Source organism: Carcharhinus amblyrhynchos, chromosome 15 (genome assembly GCF_965287045.1).
Source record: "Carcharhinus amblyrhynchos chromosome 15, sCarAmb.v2.hapA, whole genome shotgun sequence".
Taxonomy (NCBI): domain Eukaryota; kingdom Metazoa; phylum Chordata; class Chondrichthyes; order Carcharhiniformes; family Carcharhinidae; genus Carcharhinus; species Carcharhinus amblyrhynchos.
Genome location: NC_137338.1, coordinates 36,499,315 through 36,521,363, shown reverse-complemented (window position 1 = coordinate 36,521,363; position 22,049 = coordinate 36,499,315). Strand labels below are relative to the sequence as shown.

At 43.3% G+C, this 22,049-nt stretch overlaps 1 protein-coding gene across 1 annotated transcript in view; it reads left to right on the top strand.

Moving 5' to 3' along the window:
* Positions 1-22,049, top strand: part of f5 (coagulation factor V) — an 85,677-nt gene that overhangs the window by 47,930 nt on the left and 15,698 nt on the right. Inside the window, exons 14-20 of the mRNA XM_080203266.1 lie at positions 2,117-2,282; positions 3,576-3,812; positions 3,921-4,149; positions 5,265-5,447; positions 5,724-5,840; positions 14,125-14,196; positions 21,376-21,470. Of these exons, the coding sequence (XP_080059392.1) occupies positions 2,117-2,282; positions 3,576-3,812; positions 3,921-4,149; positions 5,265-5,447; positions 5,724-5,840; positions 14,125-14,196; positions 21,376-21,470 (1,099 nt within the window). The remainder of the gene's footprint in view (positions 1-2,116; positions 2,283-3,575; positions 3,813-3,920; positions 4,150-5,264; positions 5,448-5,723; positions 5,841-14,124; positions 14,197-21,375; positions 21,471-22,049) is intronic.

Genomic DNA, 22,049 nt, shown 5'->3' with positions numbered 1-22,049 from the left:
GCTGCCAGGCTGCAGAGGAAGAATCACTTAAGGGTCCTGGGGATAAAGTAGGCTCAGACTGGAAGCAAGAGGTTGATATTGCCACTCTCCAGAGAAATAGCAAGTTTTGACTGGCGTGAGCACTTAATAACAATTTGGGAGAATTGTGACCATTGTCTCATTATAGCACAGGCTAATCATACTTAAGGTGCTCCAGAAAATTAAAATCTTTTGGTATACAGGCCTTGATGCAATGATGATCACCTCAGAGACTGTGGTACTAATCTACATTGACATTTTTACATCAATTACAAAAGTTATGAATATAAATATGTAGCACTGATTTAAAAAATGGTTCACGTATTTAAAGATTTCTGTCCACCATACTATGCCCTGCAGCAAACCCTAAGCCCAAATTCCTTAAATTTGGACACTCATACCAGTGGGCTTAAGTTGTTTGTTCTCATATTCCTTATGCTTTTTACCTTTGGAATGACTTTTCTGATGTGAGCTGCAACCAAGATTGAAGTTCCATCAACCCATTCAATGTTGGAAAGGCCAGGGAGCAGTCTACATCCATCAGGCACAAGAATCCAATTGGTGTAAATCCAGTATTCCAAGCCAGAGCTCCAGTCTCTGCTCACTAGTGTGGCTTGGACTGGTACTTGTACCCAAAACTTATCATTGAGAGACTTCCACTGGTTGAGTGGTTGCACTTTCCAGACACAAATACCCTGCTGGATATCATTGTATGAAGAGATCTTATTGAAGTCTGCAGTCACTGTAGCTGTTTGGAGCAAGGCTTGAGATCTTCACCAGAGTCAGGAATATTTTAATGAAATCAAAGATCCACTCCATAAAAATGCATAACCAGATAACCCTAAAGTACCAAATCTTGCAATGCATCAACGTTTAGCAAAGTTTTATAATTAATGATCATTTAAATATTGTGTAAAATTTCATGCACATAACACATTTTATATCGTGAAAGAAGATATTGGGTGGAATTTTATCGGCTCACCCTGCCCATCAATAGACGGAGCAAGGTGGTAAAATCGTGGGAGAACCAAGAAATCAGGATCCCACCCGATTTCTCAGCTCTTGTGATTTTATGGGATCCAGATTTCTGGTGAGGTCAGCTTCTCACTGGAAATGGGTGAGAGGCTGAATGTTTATTTAAATATATTGTAAGGTTCATTTACAAGTGTTCAGTGAGCCCAGCGCTCAATCATCCAGGCTCACTTGCCATTATGGCCTCACCGGGAGAGTTTATCTCCAGCTAGGAAAACATCTGCTCCCCATGAACAGGAAGCAGTCATGTTGGCCTCGCCAGTAGAACCGAAGGCTCTTCAGCCCCCTCAGGAAGGCTGAGGGCAAGGTGCATTGTCCCTTGGGCAGTGCCAGCCTGGTACCTTGGCACTGCCGGCCTGACACCAGGGCAATGCCCAGTAGGCACTGGAGTGGGGCCTACAGGAGCAGAGCCTATAGGGATATGGCCTAAGGGGCGGAGGCTGATGGGGCAGGAAATGAAGGGGGCAGGGCATGAAGGGGTTGGGGAGGGAGGCCCGCTGCTACTCTGCCACGGGAGCAGATCAGGGAGGGATGGGTCACTCTGTCTGGGTGGTGGGGGATAGTGGGGGCTAGATGCCCATGCATTTTGGGGGTCACAATTGGCTGCTGGCCCCCACGACTGCAGTGGGTGGGAGGAGCAAGTTGAGGCTGCCTGCTATAGCAGGGGCCTGACAGCTTTCTGCCTGTCAGACTCCTGCTACTGCTATTGAGCATGTACAGAATCAGAAGTCTGCATATGCGCAGTAGCTCCCTCTGCAGATCAGTTGGCAAATTAAGCCCAGCCCATTGCCTGCAGCAGCTAGAAACAGTCTGCACCATTTTGCAATGACTAAGTGCATAAGATTGGCCATGAAAACTTGCCCAAAAAATGAATCAGGAACTCTCCCATTTTCACGCTCACAGGACATCAATCTTGTAAAATTGTGTCCAATGTTTATCATTGATATTTACAGATAATTGTTCATGACTATCTGTACAGCTTATATGTGATTTCATTGTATATCCTGGCATAGTAAACTTAATGGGAATCTCTTTCACACATAATATTTTCCTGGTTTGTTATCAGGGATACTAGAAGTTCAACAGAGCAAAGAAATACTCTGTATAAAAAAGTCATTTTTCGAAGATATACAAATGCACTATTTACACAACGCTATGAAAGTGGCGAACGATACAACCATTTGGGAATACTTGGACCTGTCATCCGAGCCGAGGTTAATGATGTCATCAAGGTATACTTTAATATTCAAATCATAGTTTACACCATCTCATTGCAAGTATCGCATATAACATCTGCAAATTAGTACAATTCTGTTTCTAAGTTAATTTTAAACAGTTATTTGCTCAAGCAACGGACAGGATTTTCTGGCCATGCTCACCCCAAGGCCGGGAATTCCCACCCGAGGCCAATGGTCCTTTGCATGGTCTGCCTCCACTCGTTACGATTCCCAAGGCGGGCGGGATGGAAAAATTCTACCTTCAGTGTCAAAGCCTCACTGCAAGATTTAGCATGCAGTCTAGCATGACAGCCTATGTATCACTGAGAAACTGGATGGGATTCATAGAATCCCTACAGTACAGAAGGAGGCTATTTGGCGCATTGAGTCTGCACCGACCTTAATCCCACCCAGGCCCTATTCCTGTAACTCCACCCATTTATCCTGCTCATCCCCCTGACACTAGGGTCAATTCAGCATGGCCAATCAACCTAACCCACACATCTTTTACACTGGGAGGAAACCAGAGCGCACGGAGAAAACCCACTCAGAGATGGGGAGAAATTGCACACTCCACATAGATAGTGACCCAAGGCTGGAATTGAACTTGGGTCCCCAGCACTGTGAGGCACATTGCTAACCACCATGTCACCTTGCTGCCCCTTCTGGATGTTAACCTGAAGTTCCATTTGCCCATTCAACTCACATGAAGCATTCCACGTCATTCAAAGAAGAGTGGGGAGTTTCATTCAGTATCAGGTCCAAAAATCCTTCCTCAACCAACTCAGCTCATTCCATGCTGTATGCACCTACAGATCCATCGCTAGTGCAAGTTCAATTAAGTCATGTATATCAAACAGCACTTTGAAATGTTCCTGAGAGATATGACAAACTATTGTTGCAACCAGATGAGGATGGTTGGCAGGACTTCTCCCCCATCCCTCAGTTGATTGTAACAGGTTTTTGAAATTTAAAAGGATGTATGTTGAATGAATGTGCTTAACTGTTTACATGCTCATTGCAATGTAGATGTACTAATTCTTATAATCCTGCACAATATATTCTCAGTGATAGACATTTGGATTGATCATCACTCCTAGCATCATCATGGAGGCCTATGTTCCACAGGGAAGAAATTTAAAGGTCACTCAACATGGATTGATATCTGATGTCTATTCACATGCGTTTTCGAAGTGGGGCTGTCTATGCCCTAGGATCAGGTGCACTGGATAAGGGGATGAAGTAAAAATATGTACAAAACTTATTTAGTACAGCATCAACTTTCTAAAGCCTATACTTATTTATCAGGTTATATTCAAAAACCTTGCTTCAAGACCATATTCCATTCATGCACATGGAGTGTCGTATGAAAAATCATCTGAAGGAGTGGGATATGAAGATTTCTCCACCGATTGGTTTAAATCAGATGATGCTGTTCTCCCAAAAAACACATACACATATGTGTGGAATGTGCCACCTCGCTCGGCACCAAGAACCACCAACTCAGTCTGCACGACCTGGGTCTATTATTCCAGCGTGGACTATGTGAGTGTTCCAGAGTTAAAATGACAGAGGAGAATCTAAGCATTTCAAACTACAAAATGAAATATCTTCACTTTGCAAATGTTTGAAGTATCGCTTTGTTCCTTATAGGTGAAGGATATTAACTCGGGCTTGATCGGGCCTTTGTTGATCTGTCAGAATGGAACACTAAACAATGTCAATGAAATTCCAAACGATGCTCGCGAGTTCATTTTGTTCTTCAATACTTTTGATGAAACTAAAAGTTGGTACCAGGATGATAACAAGGACCAACTTTGTAAGGGGTCCTGTGAGATGAGCAAGAACGATTCCGATCTTATACAGCGCAATACATTTCATGGTAATTACTCATTTCCCTGCATTAAAATGCATGGTGGCACAGTGGTTAGCACTGGTGCCTCACAGCTCCAGAGACCCAGGTTCGATTCCTGGCTTGGGTCACTGTCTGTGTGGAGTTAGCATATTCTCCCCGTGTCTGTGTGGGTTTCCTCTGGCTGCTCCAGTTTCCTTCCACAGTCCAAAAGATGTGCTGGTTAGGTGCATTGGTCATGCTAAATTCTCCCTCAGTGTTCTCGAACAGGTGCCAGAGTGTGGCAACTACAGAATTTTCACAGTAACTTTGTTGCAGGGTTAATGTAAGCCTATTCATGACAAAGAAATTAACTTTAACTTTTTGAATGCCTTGAACTTTAAAAACCCTTACAATAACCTAAGTGGTACAACCACCACATTTTCCAGAAAATCAGAAGTAATAATAAACTTTGTAATTGAATCCCGAGGTAGGTTTTTATTAAATGCATTTCTTCCAGATATTCCCTTTTTTTTTCTGTTAAACTATCCTCCTGTAAACGAACAAAGTGAATAAGTGGACTCCACAGCACCCAGCAATACTTGTTAATACACACCCCTGCAACCATCATTGTCTTCATAAGGTGAGAATTTCCTCAGCTACTTTAGTCCTATATGCAGATTATTAATTTGTGTGGGTGTAATACTGGCACTGGAATTTCTGCCCACAATAGATTTCCAACTCAAGTTAGACATATTCCTGGAAGTTTCATCATGTGGGCTCTCACCTCTTACCACTTCATTCAGTCAAACAACCTTTTAACCTATCTCCAGCATTTTAAAGAAAATAATAAACTAAAGTGTTCAAAGGAATGAAAAAAAGCACCATTTATTTAATGCCCCTATGATTTTTTTCCCATGTTCTGTTTGCAGCAGCATCTAATTAAAGATTATTCTTTCCTTCCTGGTGATTGCAGGATAGTCCTAGAAGCTTGACAATCTGCACCAATAATCAGCAGCCATTTTAATGTAGATAACATACCGTGAAATTAATTATTTCCCACTTAAATAGTAGACAATTTTGTGAATGGATCATTGCTTTCAAAATACCCAGTAATATTTCCACGTAATTGTTTTCTTAGTTAAGCAACCAATTTGTTTTTCCAGCTATAAATGGATTTGTCAATGCCTCTTTACGGGGTCTAGTGATGTATGAAAAAGAACTGGTGCGATGGTATTTGATTAACATGGGAAAATCAGAGGATGTGTATTCTGTACGTTTCCATGGCCAGACGTTCGTTGAAAGAAGGGAGAGTGAACATCGCTTGGGCATTTACAATTTATATCCAGGTAAGGGGAAAAAGTGTATGTGCTACTTCATTCTATTACCTAATAACTCAATTAAAAAACTAAGAGAATCGAATTGTTTCTGTGTTGCAATCAAATACAATCCTTTTAGATTTCTACTATTTTGCCTTTACCAATTCATATTACAGTAAACTGATAATAAAAATGAGAACAGAATTTTTCCACTGTACAGAACTCAAGGAATTATGTATTTCTAAACTTATCTGATATCCCATTTCTTCTGACGAAATGCTTGTACACTTCTACTGAAATACATAGGTGCCTTTAGAACCATTGAGATGCGTTCATCAAAACCTGGCATATGGCTGATAGATTGTGAAAATGGAGAACATTACAAAGCAGAGATGCAAGCGTATTTGCTGGTTCTCTCACAAGGTACGTTCATATATATAATTATTAAAGTGTCATAATATATGCCCCATGGTTTTCTGTGAAACAAAATGCATCAGATAACATTGTGAAAAATAAAATTAACACTTCAAAAATATGTTTCAACCAAATGTTTCTGCAATTCCTAATGCCAGGACAGTTGCCAAATGCAAAAGTTGAAAATACAGGACATGGAATAAACTGTAGCTACAAATTAGTTCAAGGACGTGACATGTTCTTACAATTCAGACCTTGCCTGAATTCCTCAATGGTATTGTCCAAAATCAAAATAAAAACACAACTTAGGCTATCACTTTGCATGTCTCCCACTTGTTAATTCTCCCACTCTGATGATTTATATTATTCTTTTCTGTCTCCTTCCTGTTCTCTTCATTTATCTAGCCTTCATGTACTTTCTTTCTCTATGTCTATTTTGTTTCTCACATTTCTTGTGATTTTGAGTAGATCCATGCAATTAGCAATATAAATGAAAGAACAAAATAGCCACTAAGGAGAAAAATACTAAAATTTCCCCACTTACAAAACAAACAAAAATAATAGACACGGGCACCAGGCACTGAATGCCTATTTCTGAAACCATTCCATGATTCTTTGAAATATTGCTGGATATTTTTAACAGACACAACGACACAAAAATATATCATATCAACAGATTGGTCAAATATTTTTATGATGCCCATCAAGTAAAGTAACAGCCCTTAAATCTTTTGTCAATTTTAATTGCTGCTTAAAGTAAACAAATAAGTTTCACATTTAATCATTTGATAGTACAGGACTTGAGAATTGGTGGAGAAAAGAGACTTACTGTCAAATCTTTTCACTTTATACTCATCAGGACAGACACAAAAATATCAAAGTTCACTTTCCTATAGCATCTTCATAGCACCAAAAATCAGGAGACAAAGAAGCTGGAAATATGCCCATATTCAGTAGTTAACACACCTCCAAATTTCCTATATATGTGGGGTAAACCTGTCCACTGTCCTCTGAAGCATAATTTCTGCCAGAGTATATGTAATAGAAACTCAGCAGATCTTCCCTCCAATCCCCCTCAAATCATAGTCTTCTGCCAAGAGGATGCTGACATTCTGTTGTCTCTCACCTTCCCTTTATTCTTCATTGAATCAATTACTATTAGTCACCAATGTTTCTTGGATTAATTAATTCTGGACCGTGGTGAAATAGCTGCTATAAAATAATTGCCATGGCAAGTGGAATCAATTTTTAGCAAACTCTGTATACAGTAATTAGGTGGATTTAATGCTAAAATCACAACTTTCAAAAATTGATTACATTTGGGGTTTTACTTTTAAATAGAACTGGGGTCCACCTCCCTTTTTATGCCATATTCCCATTGATTCTGCTTCTCTATTCAAAACATTTACTGGTTTTATTTCAACTTGCAGCATCTAGCCTTTGGATTTATTTTTCTTACCTTTATGTACATTTTGTACTGACTGGTGCAAATCAGTGTACTGCTTATTTTTCACTGAGATTCTCACTGTTTTGAGCATAAGAAGGGAATATATTTTATAATTTGGTACACTCATGTAGAACTTACAAATAGAAGTAGGCCATTTAGCCTCTTGAGCCTGCTCCATCATTCAATGACAGCAGGGTTGATTTTCAACCTAGTTCCATGTGCCCTCCTTTGCTTCATAATCCCTTCATATCTTTGGTTAACAAAAATATAGCAACCTCCAATTCAAAGATTAACAACTGGTCTAGTTGCTTTTTACAGAAGGGAATTCCAAACTTCTACCTCTCTGTCACCAGGATTTTCTCCAACATTAGCAGACGCTGATGTTGGGCAGGAAAAGTGATGTTGAAGCTGCTGGTGGCAATGGCTACTGTGTCCATATAGTGTGTAAATTTGAAAAAAAGAACTTCAAGTCACAGATCCCATGATGTGTTGCTGGCAGGGCAGCCTCAGATTTGCCCAGTCCACCAGCAACTTAAGACACTAGGTGATCTGGGATGCCATTTTTAAAGGGTGCCCCAGCACACAACGAGGCAACCAGTTCACCCAGATGCATACTTGACACACCCTGGAACTCCCTTTGTACCCTTTCGACATTACCTTGGCATTAAATTGGCACAACACTGCACTACTCTGGCATCATGTTGGCATTACACAAGCACCACCTGAACACCAAACTGGCAATACCTGGGCACTAACCAGGAAGTAAGCTGACCCACCCAGGCACTAGCCTCAGGATGAATTATCCTGACACCACTCTGGCACTGCTTAGACACTACCCAGGCAGTGCCCAGACATGACCCCTGGCATCAAGCTGATACTACCGTGCAATATCTTGGCATCAAGTTGGCACTGCCCAGACACTAGCCAGCCCCTATCTGAGCAGCAACCAGGCATGACCTTCTCCCCACTCTGTGCTGCACTCACCTGAGCTCTCCTGGGAGTACTGTTCCCCAGGTTCATGCCTTCGGAGACCAGTCGTGCTTCACCCCATTCTGCCATCATATGATGCGGATGAATCTTTTCACTTGGATGGGGGGGGCGTGATTCTGGAGTGTGAGCCTGATAATGATATGTAAATTTATTATAATGATGTTCCTGACATTCAAAGTTTGGAAAAGGCTCTCATCACTCTAAAGGAGACAATTGCATTGTGTTTTTCGTGAAACGCGACTTTGGATTTCCTGTGATATTTCTCGCAGCTGAACCCATCCAACTCGGACAGAGTGGAAAATCCCAGCCTGTAAAATTGTTTCTTAATTTCACTTCCTAGATTTTAGTAAATATCTCAAATTCTGGACTTCCCAATCTGCAAAAATGGTTTCTACCTACCTGTACTATATAAAGGTTTGGTACTTAGAGAGTTAATTAGGGGCTGAGTACAGTGCCATCCACACAGTGATATAAGAAGCCACTTGTCCCAGAGTTAGGGTCAGTGTGGTGTTGCCCAGTGATGTAGATCTACAAATGAAGATATCTCCTAGCCTGTACCCTTTGCTGTAGATATGCAAACACTTACAAGTAATTAATAAATACTTGCTGTTGATATACAGAATATTATGAAGGCCTCCTTAACAGACACATTCTGCAACCAACACCCTTACAATACAATCCTGTTTATTCCCCTTAATATCTTGAAATTGTTGATCGAACTGTCCCTTAACATTATAAATTCCGAGGAATGCAACCATAGTTTGGGCAATCCCTCCTTGTAATTTAACCCTGGGATTCCAGGTATCATTCTGGTAAATCTACCCTGCACTCTTTTCAAAGGCCAATTTATAAGGCTCGGAAGTGCTCACAGTGATCCAGTTGTGGTCTAACCATGACTTTGCATATCTGAAGCATGACTTCATAAAGCTTTGTGCGATTAAAAATGCAGATAAAAAATTTACGGGTGAAACTATTTCACAAATGATTATCTGCTATTTCCTCCATTAAATGGAGCTGCAAATTTCTAAGCATCTGGATGAGAATATGGCCAGGATTTTCCAGCCCTTCTAGCCCGCTGAGTCCTCCAGTCAAAGAGCATAGAATCCTACAGTGCAGAAGGAGGCCATTCGGCCCATCGATTCTGCACCCACCACAATCCCACCCAGGCCCCATCCCCAAAACCCCATGCGTTCACCCTAGCTAGTCCCCCTGACACTAAAGGCAAATTTAGCATGGGTAATCCACCTAACCTGCATACCTTTGAGCTGTGGGAGGAAACCAGGGCATCTGGAGGAAACCCATGCAGACAGGGGGAGAATATGCCAACTCCACACAGATAGTGACCCAAGCTGGGAATCGAACCCGGGTCCCTGGCACTGTGATGCATCAGTGCTAACCACTGTGCCACCATGCTGCCCCAAACCACTGCCAAAGGCGATCTCTGTGGCAGTTTCTCCAGCCGCACGGCTAGTGAGCAACGGCTATTGGCTTCAGTTGGGCCAGACTTGCGGCCAATGGTGATCTGCCTCTGTCACTGGAAAACCCAGTGTGGGACAGAGGACTGGAAGATACAAACTAATATATATTTTGCTCACCTAGCAAGCATGTGAGAGCATTTTAAAAAGTCTGACAGGCTTGTAATGCAGTTAAGTTGATGTTGTATCAAATGCTATAATGTATGGGAAAATCTTACACATTTCATATTATTTTTCTGTCCTTGCTAGCATTTAATCAATGAATGATTTAAGTTTAAGTAACCTGAGGTCATGGTAAATAAACTTGCATTCTGGTGAGAGTATTTTAATGAGGTGTTTTGAAATAGTTTCTCTATTGATGAGGAACGATAAATAAATAAACGTGTAATGCGTTTACAGTCTATCAAAAGGGATTTTTTACCCTACTATTTTCATCCATAATTTACCTTGTACCAATCCTTAACCAACAGTGCAGGTATTCCGCATGGTAATATTAGCTATCCAATCCCTTACGGTGACTATCTTGTCAAATTCTCAAGAGTTTAGCCCTCTCCCCCTGCAGACACTGCCTCATTCAATTTCACTTCCCTTTATGAAGTGGAGATGCTGGGGATGGGCATCTATGTCAACCATTCAGATGAAGGGACCAAGTGTAATGCTTCCAAGTTTGCTAATGATGCAAAGCTAGATGGGGAACTATGTTCCAAAGAACAAAGAACAACCCAGCATGGGAAACAGGCCCTTTGGCCCAACGAGCCCGCGCTGTCATTTCAACAAAGCATTTTCCTACACCTACCCTGCCCCGTGTGTATGTGAATGGTACCCCTAATGTAGCCAGATCCAGGGGAGAATAGTGTAGGGTCAATTTGGTACACCAATCAGCCTAAGAGCACATCTTTGGGGTGTGGGAGGAAACCGGAGCACCCGGAGGAAACCCACGCAACCACAGGGAGAATGCGCAAACTCCCACAGACACAGGCCAAAATCCATGTATCTGCACAGCTAGCAGTGATAGTCACTGAGCTGTTGTGGTGCCCATCTGCTTGTTCTGAGGAGAGCACAAAGCGTCTGCAAATAAAATGCAGGTTAAGTGAATGTCAAAAAAAGGTGTCAGATGGACTATAATGTGGGAAAGTGTGAGGTTTATGTAGTAGGAAGAATAGTGAAGGAGAATATATTTTAAACAATAAAAAGCTGCTAAATGCATGATGTTCAAAGCAATTTGGGTGTCCGTGTACAAATAACACAGAAAATTAACATACAGACACAGCAAACAATTAGGAGACAAATGAAATGTTGACCTTTTATTGCAGGGGATTGTAGAGGGCCATGGTGAACACACATACAATTTTGGTATCCTGACCTAATGAAGAATATCTTGAAGGGAGTGCAGTAAACGTTCACTAGACTCTTGCTGCAGTGAGAGGCGTGTCCTTTCAGGAGAGGAAGGCACAGTATTTATTCCCGAGTTTAAAGGAATGAGATCTAATCTCACTAAAACATAAAATTTTTAAGGGGCTTGATGGGGTAGATGCTGGGAAGTTATCTCCGTGGCGATATCTCAGGGCTAGACGCCCAGCACGGATTGCACTAATCTGGCCTGGCTGATGCTGGGAAGATATTTCTGTGGAAGCAGAATCTTGAACTGGAGATCACAGTCTCAGAATAGAGGGTTAGCCATTTAGGATTGAGAGAGGGGGAATGTCTTCACTCAGTGCATTGTTTGGCATTCTCTGTCCCATTGAGTTGTGGATGTTCCCTCATTGGACATATTCAAGTTAGAAATTGATAGGTTTTTGAATACACAGTATGTAGATAGGTCAACAAGAGGTGAGGCTACATTGGATTTGGTACTGGGTAATGGACCAGACCAGGTGTTAGACTTGGATGTAGGTGAGCACTTTGGTGATAGTGACCACAATTCGGTTACATTTACCTTAGTGATGGAAAGGGATAGGTATATACCAAAGGGCAAAAGTTATAGCTGGGGGCAAGGTAATTATGAGGCTATTAGGCGAGATTTAGGATACATAGGTTGGAGTAGGAAACCGCAGGGGCTGGGAACAACTGAAATGTGGAGCTTGTTCAAGGAGCAGCTACTGCGAGTCCTTGATAAATATGTACCTGTCAGGCAGGGAGGAAGTGGTCGAGCGAGGGAACCATGGTGTACTAAGGAAGTTGAATCTTGGGTGAAGAGGAAGAAGGAGGCTTATGTAAAGACGATACGTGAAGGCTCAGTTAGGGCACTGGAGAGTTACAAATTAGCCAGGAAGGAGCTAAAGAGAGAGTTAAGAAGAGCTAGAAGAGGACATGAGAAGACTTTGGCGGGTAGGATCAAGGAGAACCCTAAAGCTTTCTATAGGTATGTCAAGAATAAAAGATTGGTTAGGGCAAGATTAGGGCCAGTCAGGGATAGTAGTGGGTAGTTGTGCATGTAGTCTGAAGAAATAGGAGAGGCACTAAATGAATATTTTTCATCAGTATTCACGCAGGAAAAAGTCAAGGTAGTTGAGGAGAATACTGAGATACAGGCTTTTAGACTAAACGGGACTGAGGTACATAAGGAGGAGGTGTAAGCAATTCTTGAGAGTATGAAAATAGATAAGTCCCGTGGGCTGGATGGGATTTATCCTGGGATTCTCTGGGAGGCTAGGGAGGAGATTGCAGAGCCTTAGGCTGTGATCTTCATGTTGTCATTGGCTACAGGTATAGTGCTGGAAGACTGGAGGATAGCAAATGTTGTCCCCTTGTTCGAGAAGGGGAGTAGTGACCGTCCTGGGAATTATAGACCGGTGAGCCTTACTTCTGTTGTGGGCAAAGTTTTGGAAAGAATTCTAAGAGATAGGATTTATAATCATCTAGAGAGAAATAATTTGATTAGGGATAGTCAACACGGTTTTGTGAAGGGTAGGTCGTGCCTCAAAAACCTTACCGAGTTCTTTGAAAAGGTGACCAAAGAGGTGGATAAGGGTAAGGCAGTTGACGTGGTGTATATGGATTTTTGCAAAGTGTTTGATAAGGTTCCCCATGGTAGGCTACTGCAGAAAATGCAGATGCATGGGATTGAGGGTGATTTAGCAGTTTGGGTAAGGAATTGACTAGCTGATAGAAGACAGAGGGTGGTGGTTGATGGGAAATATTCAACCTGGAGTTCAGTTACTAGTGGTGTGCCTCAGGGATCTGTTTTGGGGCCACTGCTGTTTGTCATTTTCATAAGTGACCTAGATGAGGGTGTAGAAGGATGGGTTAATGAATTTGCTGACAACACCAAAGTTGGAGGAGTTGTAGACAGTGAGGATGGATGTTTCAGTTTGCAGAGGGACATAGATAAGCTGCAGAGCTGGGCTGAGAGGTGGCAAATGGAGTTTAATGCGGGAAAGTGTGAGGTGATTCACTTTGGTAAGAATAACAGGAGTACAGAATACAGAGCTAATGGAAGGACTCTTGGTAGTGTCAACAAGCAGAGAGATCTTGGTGTACATGTGCATAGATCCCTGAAGGTTGGCACCCAGGTTGATAAGGTTGTTAAGAAGGCGTATTAGCTTTTATTGGTAGAGGGATTGAATTTCGGAGATTTGAGATCATGTTGCAACTGTACAAAACTCTGGTGCGGCTGCACTTGGAGTACTGCGTACAGTTCTGGTCGCCACATTATAAGAAAGATGTGGAAGCATTGGAAAGGGTGTAGAGGAGGTTTACCAGGATGTTGCCTCGTATGATGGGAAGGTCTTATGAGGAAAGGCTGAGGACTTGAGGTTATTTTCGTTAGAGAGAAGGTTAAGAGGTGACTTAATTGAGGCATACAAGATGATGAGAGGATTAGATAGGGTGGACAGTGAGAGCCTTTTTCCTCAGATGGTGATGGCTAACACGAGGGGACACAGCTTTAAATTGAAGGGTGGTAATTATAGGATGGATGTCAGAAGTAGGTTCTTTACTCAGGGTAGTAAGGGCCTGGAATGCCCTGCCTGCAGCAGTTGTGGACACGCCAACTTTAAGGGTATTCAAATGGTCAGTGGATAGGCATGTGGATAACATTGGAATAGTTTAGGTTAGAGGGTCATTAGATTCGTTCCACTGGTTGGCGCAATATCAAGGGCCGAAGGGCCTGTACTGTGCTGTAATGTTCTATGTTCTACTAAGAGCAACACGGGATGTGGGGATAGCATGCAAAGCTGGAATTAAGGTAAAAGTTCAACCATGAATAAGAAGCTGAATGACTTACTCCTGTTCCTATTTTTTATGTTACATTTTACACTGTCCTTGATTATTAGAGCAGTGCATGAATCAACATCAACAACATAGACTAAACAAAATGTTTCAGAAAGGGCAATGATTTGATATTATATCTAATACAATACATTCTTTGCTTTTTGTACAGATTGTGATTATCCCTTGGGTATGGCATCTGGAAGTATAACTGATCCACAGGTCACTGCATCAAGCCATGTAGGTAAGTGCATTGCTATTGCTACTTTCAATAATCCAAATTGACTCTAAAACATTGGTGAATGGGAGAACTTGGTAATGCCATGGATCAACCCAGTGTTCTTTGGATTACAGGTTTGACCTTGGGTCTGGTTCAAACTAAGATGAAAACCTTTTCCCTCCAATGTGTGTCGTAAATAAAGACTATTTAGGTAATTTCAGGGCTGAATCTAGACAATGTGACTAGGTAGGAATAATGGTAGGAAGGATTATTACTTACATGGAGAAAAACTGCAGCAGGCGACGGTGCAGAGGGACCTCGGGGTCCTTGTGCATGAGTCGCAAAAACCCAGCTTGCAGGTACAGCAGGTGGTCAGGAAGGCAAATGGGATGCTGGCCTTCATAGTGAGGGGGATTGAATATAAAAGTAGGGAGGTCTTGCTGCGACTGTATAGGGCATTGGTGAGACCGCAGCTGGAGTACTGTGTGCAGTTTTGGGCGCCGTACTTACGCAAGGATATTTTGGCCTTGGAGGGAGTGCAGAGGAGGTTTACTAGGCTGATGCCGGAGTTGAGGGGGTTGAGCTATGAGGAGAGGCTGAATAAACTAGGCTTGTACTCGTTAGAGTTTAGAAGAATGAGGGGAGATCTCATTGAGACGTACAAGATGATGAATGGGATGGATAGGATAGAGGTGGAGAGGCTCTTCCTGCTCAGAAAGGACAGTAGGACTAGGGGGCACAGCCTCAAGATAAAGGGGAGGCGGTTTAGAATGGAGTTGAGGAGGCACTTCTTCACTCAAAGGGTGGTGAATCTCTGGAATTCTCTGCCCGTTGAAGTGGTGGAGGCTGCCTCGCTAAATATTTTTAAGACGCAGGTTGATGGGTTTTTGATGAGAGAGGGGATTAAGGGTTATGGGGAGAGGGCGGGAATGTGGAACTGAGCCACGACAGATCAGCCATGATCTTATTGAATGGCGGGGCAGGCTCGAAGGGCTAGATGGCCTACTCCTGCTCCTATTTCTTATGTTCTTATGTTCTTATGTGACTGCTCAACATAGAACATGCACAGGGCAGACTCTTACCATATGTATTCAAAGTGTCAGGTTCAGACTGAAAACTGGATTGTTACTGTCCGGATAAGAGCGATCCGCACTGGGTGTCTGGCCTCGAACACCTCGCCTAGCGCCGTCAGCTCCGCGTCGGAAATAGGCGCAATGCTGCATTAGGTAGGTGGGGGGAGGGAGGTTAATATAATTCAAATATGATTTGTGAGCCCAGGACTGAAGTCTCCAGGCCCACTAGCATCTTATCCCACCACCACCCCCACCTCCGCCAGAGTGATTCATTCCAGTCGGGTTTAAAGTAGCTCCCTAGTTTCAGGGAGCTAGCAGCCCAACCTCTCAGGAGTGAAGGGGGGGGGGGGGGTGGGGAAATCAGGGCCCCCCCAGAGGGTTGGGCAGCGGGGGGCTGTCCCCTGACCATTGGCACCTTGGCAGTGCCAGCCTGTGCCCTCCAGCACTGCCCAAGTGGCAAGGTGCCAATGCCCAAGATGCTAATTCCAGAGCTGTAACATACATACATCCCTTTATATTCTAGCCCTCTTGATCAGCATTCCATAAGTCTTTTAGATTTTTTTAATGCCTATCCAGTTATTTTTCCACATCGGTTTCTTAATCACTCTGCTCCTAACTAGTCTCTTCTCCCCATTTCGAAAATGCTCTGATCTCTACTTCATGCTCCACAGAGGATGATCTCTCATTTCTCCACACTAAACTCCATCTGCCAAGTTTTATCCACTCATTTAATGGGGATGTAGTGGCATAGTGGTAGCACTTTGGCAGTGTCCACTGGGCATGAGGCAGTGTCAAGGGACTGAGGTTTATGGGGGTGGGCTAAGTGTGGGGCCTGATAGGGCAGCGCCTGGGACAATTGTGGGGGGTAGGGGTACTGCCACTTTGCATAGGGATCAGTGGAGGAAGGACGGAGGGCGAAGATTGGGACGAGCATGGAGGGGTGGGGGGTCAGGACTGTGGGGGGAACAGCACTGAAGGGGAGGGTTAGGACTACGGGATGTGGGTCACTGTTGGGGGATATTGGTGGGGGGGTGGGCTGGAGATCACAGCGGACTAGGGGAGGAGGCCCAGGAATGGTCAGGGGTCCAGTGGTCAAGCCATGGTGGGGGGGAAGGGCAGAGAGTGGGCGTTATGGGAGTCGGGTGACTGGCTAGTGATCGAGCTGGACAGCAATCGGGAGGCTGGCAGTGCAGGGCCACTGCACATGCACTGATCTTGCTACTGATTAAGGCAGCACAAAGTTGGCACAGTGGTTAGCACTGCTGCCTCACAGCGCCAGGGACCTGGGTTGCATTCCCGGCTTGGGTGACTGCCTGTGTGGAGTCTGAGTGTTCTCCCGTGTCTGTGTGGGTAGCCTCCAGGTGCTCCGGTTTCCTCCCACAGTCTGAAAGATGTGCTGGTTAGGTGCATTGGCCATGCTAAATTCTCCCTCAGCTTACCCGAACAGGTGCTGGAGTATGCAAATAGGGGATTTTCACAGTAACTTTATTGCAGTGTTAATGTAAGCTTACTTGTGACTAATAAATAAACTTTAACTTTTAACTTTACTCTGACAGATCGGTGCATTTGCAGTATCCCGCTCAGCACACTGATTTCAGCCTCTCGGGCGGGAATATGCCCTGTCCCCTGAAATGTAATGATATTCATGCTTGTGGCCTCTGGAGTGCACAGAGTGTGGGAGATTCTACTCTGAACTCCCACTGTAAAAACAAACAGCGAAAATTACTCCAGTTTCCTGCAAATTCAACACTTAGAATTTTTTGGAGAGAATTCTGGTCTAGAGCTTGAGGCTTTCTGAATGAAAAAAATGAGTGGACAGGGTTATGCCGTCACTCCGGCAGGATGGGACCTGATAGGGATGGCAAGGTCTGTTCCAAATAATCTGTCAACTAACTTCAACATATTTACATATTTCAGAAGTTGGGGCGCCACGTATGAAGGGTGCCCCTATCAGCACTGAATTGGATTCCCAATTCATCAAACCAAGAAATATAGAACTGTAATCTTTAAATATGTTCAGAAACACCAGGGTGTATTCAATGCATTTCACACTGTGGGCACTTGACCTGATATTCAGACCACTCCATTTCCACCCTCTAATCTCAGCTACTTTATTTTTGCTAGAAGCAAGGGTAACTGGTCATTGCTCAAGGTATGAATGCATGAGCTCAAATAAACTCTAAATCAGTGGGTATTGAGAAGATAATATCAGCTTTTTTTAGGTTCTTTTCATCATTATGCAATGGCTCAGGCAAGGAAAATGTTGATGGTTCTTTCCATGCCTTTGCAATATCTTGAGCACCAGGATCCCTGGCCATGCCAGGCTACTTCTGGGCTAGATACTGTCATTGGGTACTAAACTGGAAAAATAATCCCTTTCCCCAGTATTGGTAAAAAGGAAATAAAAATGATGGGTGAGATTCTCCGGCCTCCCAGTCATGTGTTTCCCACCGGTGGGAGGTGGCACCTTGTTTGCTAGTGGTGGGATTCTCTGGTCCCACCACTATCAATGGGAATTCCAATTGACTGTGCAGTTTTGGGCGCCGCACCTGCGCAAAGATATTTTGGCCCTGGAGGGAGTGCAGAGGAGGTTTACTAGGCTGATACCGGAGTTGAGGGGGTTGAGCTATGAGGAGAGGCTGAATAAACTGGGCTTGTACTCGTTAGAATTTAGAAGAATGAGGGGAGATCTCATTGAGACGTATAAGATGATGAATGGGATGGACAGGATAGAGGTGGAGAGACTCTTCCTGCTCAAAAAAGACAGTAGGACTAGGGGGCACAGCCTCAAGATAAAAGGGGGGCGGTTTAGAACGGAGTTGAGGAGGAACTTCTTCACTCAAAGGGTGGTGAATCTCTGGAATTCTCTGCCCGTTGAAGTGGTGGAGGCTGCCTCGCTAAATATTTTTAAGACGCGGGTTGATGGGTTTTTGATAAGAGAGGGGATTAAGGGTTATGGGGAGAAAGCGGGAAAGTGGAACTGAGCCACGACAGATCAGCCATGATCTTATCGAATGGCGGGGCAGGCTCGAGGGGCTGGATGGCCTACTCCTGCTCCTATTTCTTATGTTCTTATGTTATGTTCTTATGTCACCGCACACCGGCAGGAAACTTGCTGGCAGAAGTGCGCTGCCAGCAGACCAGAGAAGCCCCCCAGCAGCATTAATGGCCAGAGAATTCCAGCCAACTTATGCTGAAAATTGACAGATTTGGACAGTCTGGTGTGAATGTTTCAGATGTGACCCTTCACCTGAATTAATAACAAATTATATTTTCCCTTTTCAGATGGTGATTGATCTAATGTGTCCCTGCAGAATTTCTGTTTTGGCTTCCAGTTTGTGTCTCTTAGAAAAGCTAAATGTTCATATTTCTCTCTCTCATTATCACTCGTGTGTACCCACAGCGTGAAAGGTGTGGCATCAGGCAAATATCATTTCAAAAATTAGTGTTGTTTTACCAAAGTAGATTTTTAACCTACCAAGGTTAGCAGCTGCGATATAAAATGTGTGCCATTGTATGATGTTCCTATTGCCGAGGGCATAGCTGCTGAGGATTTTGGTGAAGACTTTAATCTGATTTAACTCGCTCACCTGACAGAAATCATGCATTGGGTTGGCAGTTAAACTTGCCCACTTTGTCCTTACCTTGGTCTGACAGAAAGGGTACCCACCCCAAACTGATGGCATCCTCTTCAAATATGCAGATTGGGTTACAGCAATGTAATTTGTGTGGCCTGATTTGCCATCCTACTCTGATAATCTTGTGGCAAGGGTCTATGGTGGCCTCATGCTAAGTGAAACTTGTCACAGCAAACCTAGCATAAAAATACTTCCATTTTTCTTTGAGTTTCCCAGTGGGCCAGGAGTAGCAGTAGTGTTTTAACTTTGGGTCTCCCCCTTCCCTGGGCTTTCTCCCCTTCTTCCAACCCAGATTTTCACTCCCTTGGATTGTCAGTGGCAGCCTCCTGCTGAGCAACCTTTGCAGCCACATAATCTGTCCCTAGTCATTTTGGCAGGCAGTACTTCAATGGGGCCCAGCTCTTAAAGTAGGCAGAGCCTGGCGGCTGCCATTTCGAACAGTTCACTTTGCTGTTCTCCATTCCAGAGTTAAACTGAGGCCCAAACATATATCATTATTAAGTTTTTTTTTCTAATGAGGCCAACATGACCCCAACCAGTCACTTCAGGGACAGTGATGACTGGAGAGGGTTGGGCTCCATACAATAAAGAGGCTCATGCTTCCAATGTTACCCTAAGTTTTATTTTTCATTGAATCTGGCAACTGAAGTCAAGCATGAGCAGTTGGATCTGTCAGCTAAGTATCTTTACAGCACTGCTTATGGACCAAAAGGAACAGGATTGATTCCCCAACCCAACAAGCCTCCCTGTTAAATCACTCACTATCTGTCTGACCCCTTTTTTACACTGTGATTTGTCAGCAAAACCTCTGATCCTTCCCTCAATCCCTCACAATCTTTCTGATCACCAACCCATTCCCATTATCCCCTGCCTTCTGTCCTAACTTCCCCCTTGTGATCTTCCCAAGCCTCCCGATGACTGTGCACTTGCCAATGGCAGGCCCCCAGCTACATCTGGTGCCACAAACTACCCGTCCAAAACAGCTTGAAATTGAAAACAAAGATCAGGTCCTGTACCCCTGGACTTAATGACCACTAATATTCCCCGTCCCCATTTCCCACCTCTACACCTTAGCAGGTTTCATGGTGTTAGTACTGCAGAGTACCTAAATATCAGAAGGAAATTCATGCACGTAATTCTGCCATTATTATACAGATCAACAACAACTGACAAAAATCATTATTTCTAGCTTTGATTTCCTGTTGTGAAACACAACAAATACATAAAATGGAGGCTACACTTTTCACTAAGATTAAATTGACACACCAGAGATATTCCAGTGACATCAAGCAAGGTAGCTCTGCACAAATTAAGTGACAAATGATTTGCTTTTTATTGGAGTATCATAATCCAAATGCAAATAGATTTATCATCTTATAAGAAGAAAGTGCAATTTGTGTGAACACAGCCTGGTGGAAAATTCCAGAAGGAAATGTAATTTGGTGCAGAGGATTATATCATCAAGGAGTAGATATTCTTACAACTCAAACTCCTTTGTGCATTTTTTAAGTCTACTTTTACATAGTCTCCACTTGTCACGTTAAGCTTTCACCGAAAATGGAGTAAACAAACAAGGCCCAATTTGTGTTGTCTAGCTTCTGGTGATGCTGCATTACACAGAATTGTTACAGTGAAGGAGGCTATTTGGTCCATTGTGTCTGCACCAGCCCTCCAAATGAGCATCATTACTTACAGCCATTCCCCAGCTTTTTCCACTTACCATTGCACATTGTTTCTACTCAAGTAATCATCTAATACCCTTCTGAATGCCTTGATTGAACCTATCTTCACCATATTTCCAGGCATTTCAGACCTGAACCACTTGCTGTGTGAAGTTTTTTTTCCCCTCACATCATATTTGCTTCTCTTGCAAACCATTTTAAACCTGTGCCCTCTTGTCCATGATCCTTTTACCAGTGGGAACAGTTTTTCCCTATCTACTCCGTCCAGCCCCCATATGATTTTGAACACCTTGAAGTATCCTCTGGTATCTTGCTTTTTCTGTGTTTATGGACCGCTACATTTGTATAATAAGTATGGGGCAGGAGTTTAGCCTGTAAAAAGTGGCTCAACTGTGTGATGTTTCTTATATCAGAAAATATAAGCAAGGAACAAGCAATGAGCTGTAATTTAGATTAATTCGATTCAACAGGGTAGTGCTAACTTGTTACAGCAGATTTAGTGACCAAAGGAACTTCCTCATCTTGGATTTATTGGACAATCTAGTTGTAGCAAACAAAGATTAACTTGGGCAGGGAGGAGCATGTGCCTCTAAAGGAGCTGATTGCCCATCCAGTGATTTAAATGAATGAAAAGTTTAGCAGACTTCTTTGGTTGCATCATTGTGATCAAGAACACACAGCTAAAACATCATTACACCTTCTCACTTTACAGATGTTGACAGATCTCCTGTGCATTTTTTGTCGCTTCATTTCAAAGGCGGTTACAGTTTTTACTTTTCATTTTGTTCTCCTATTTTCCTTCTTTATTAGATAACTGGGAGCCAAAGCTAGCACGATTACACAACAGGGACATGGTCAATGCCTGGAGTGCTGTAAAGCACAGAGAAGATGATCTTTGGATTCAAGTATGTAGGATTTGCTACAAGTAACAATATAATCTTTTTCTGAAAGAATTGCTCACTAAGTAATAGAATCCCTCGAGTACATAAGAGACTATTTGGCCCACCAAGTCTGCACCAACCCTACAAAAAAGCACCCTATCTAGGCCCAATTCTCCTCCCTTACCCTCTTAAGTCCATGCATTGATCATGGACAATCCACGTAACTTGCACATCTTTGGACTATGGGAGGAAACTGGAGCACCTGAAGGAAACCCATGCAGACACTGGGAGAACATGCAAACTCCACACAGACAGTCATCCAAGGCCAGAACTGAACCTGGATCCCTGCTACTGTGAGGCAGCAGGGTTGCCACGATGCCGTCCCTTTATCAGGCCACCAGAACCACCACACTCCCCTCTTTGGCCTGTCGACCTTTGGACCTTTGAGGTGGCTGCATGAATGTCAAAACATAGTGCTGTCCAGGTAGACACTGGTGTGTGCACCTGAGGGCAAGAAATCGTCTGTACTCCCCAAACCAGGTGTCATACTGGACTGAGACAGTGGCACAGAAGAATCCATGAATCCAGCAGCACGGTGCTGCC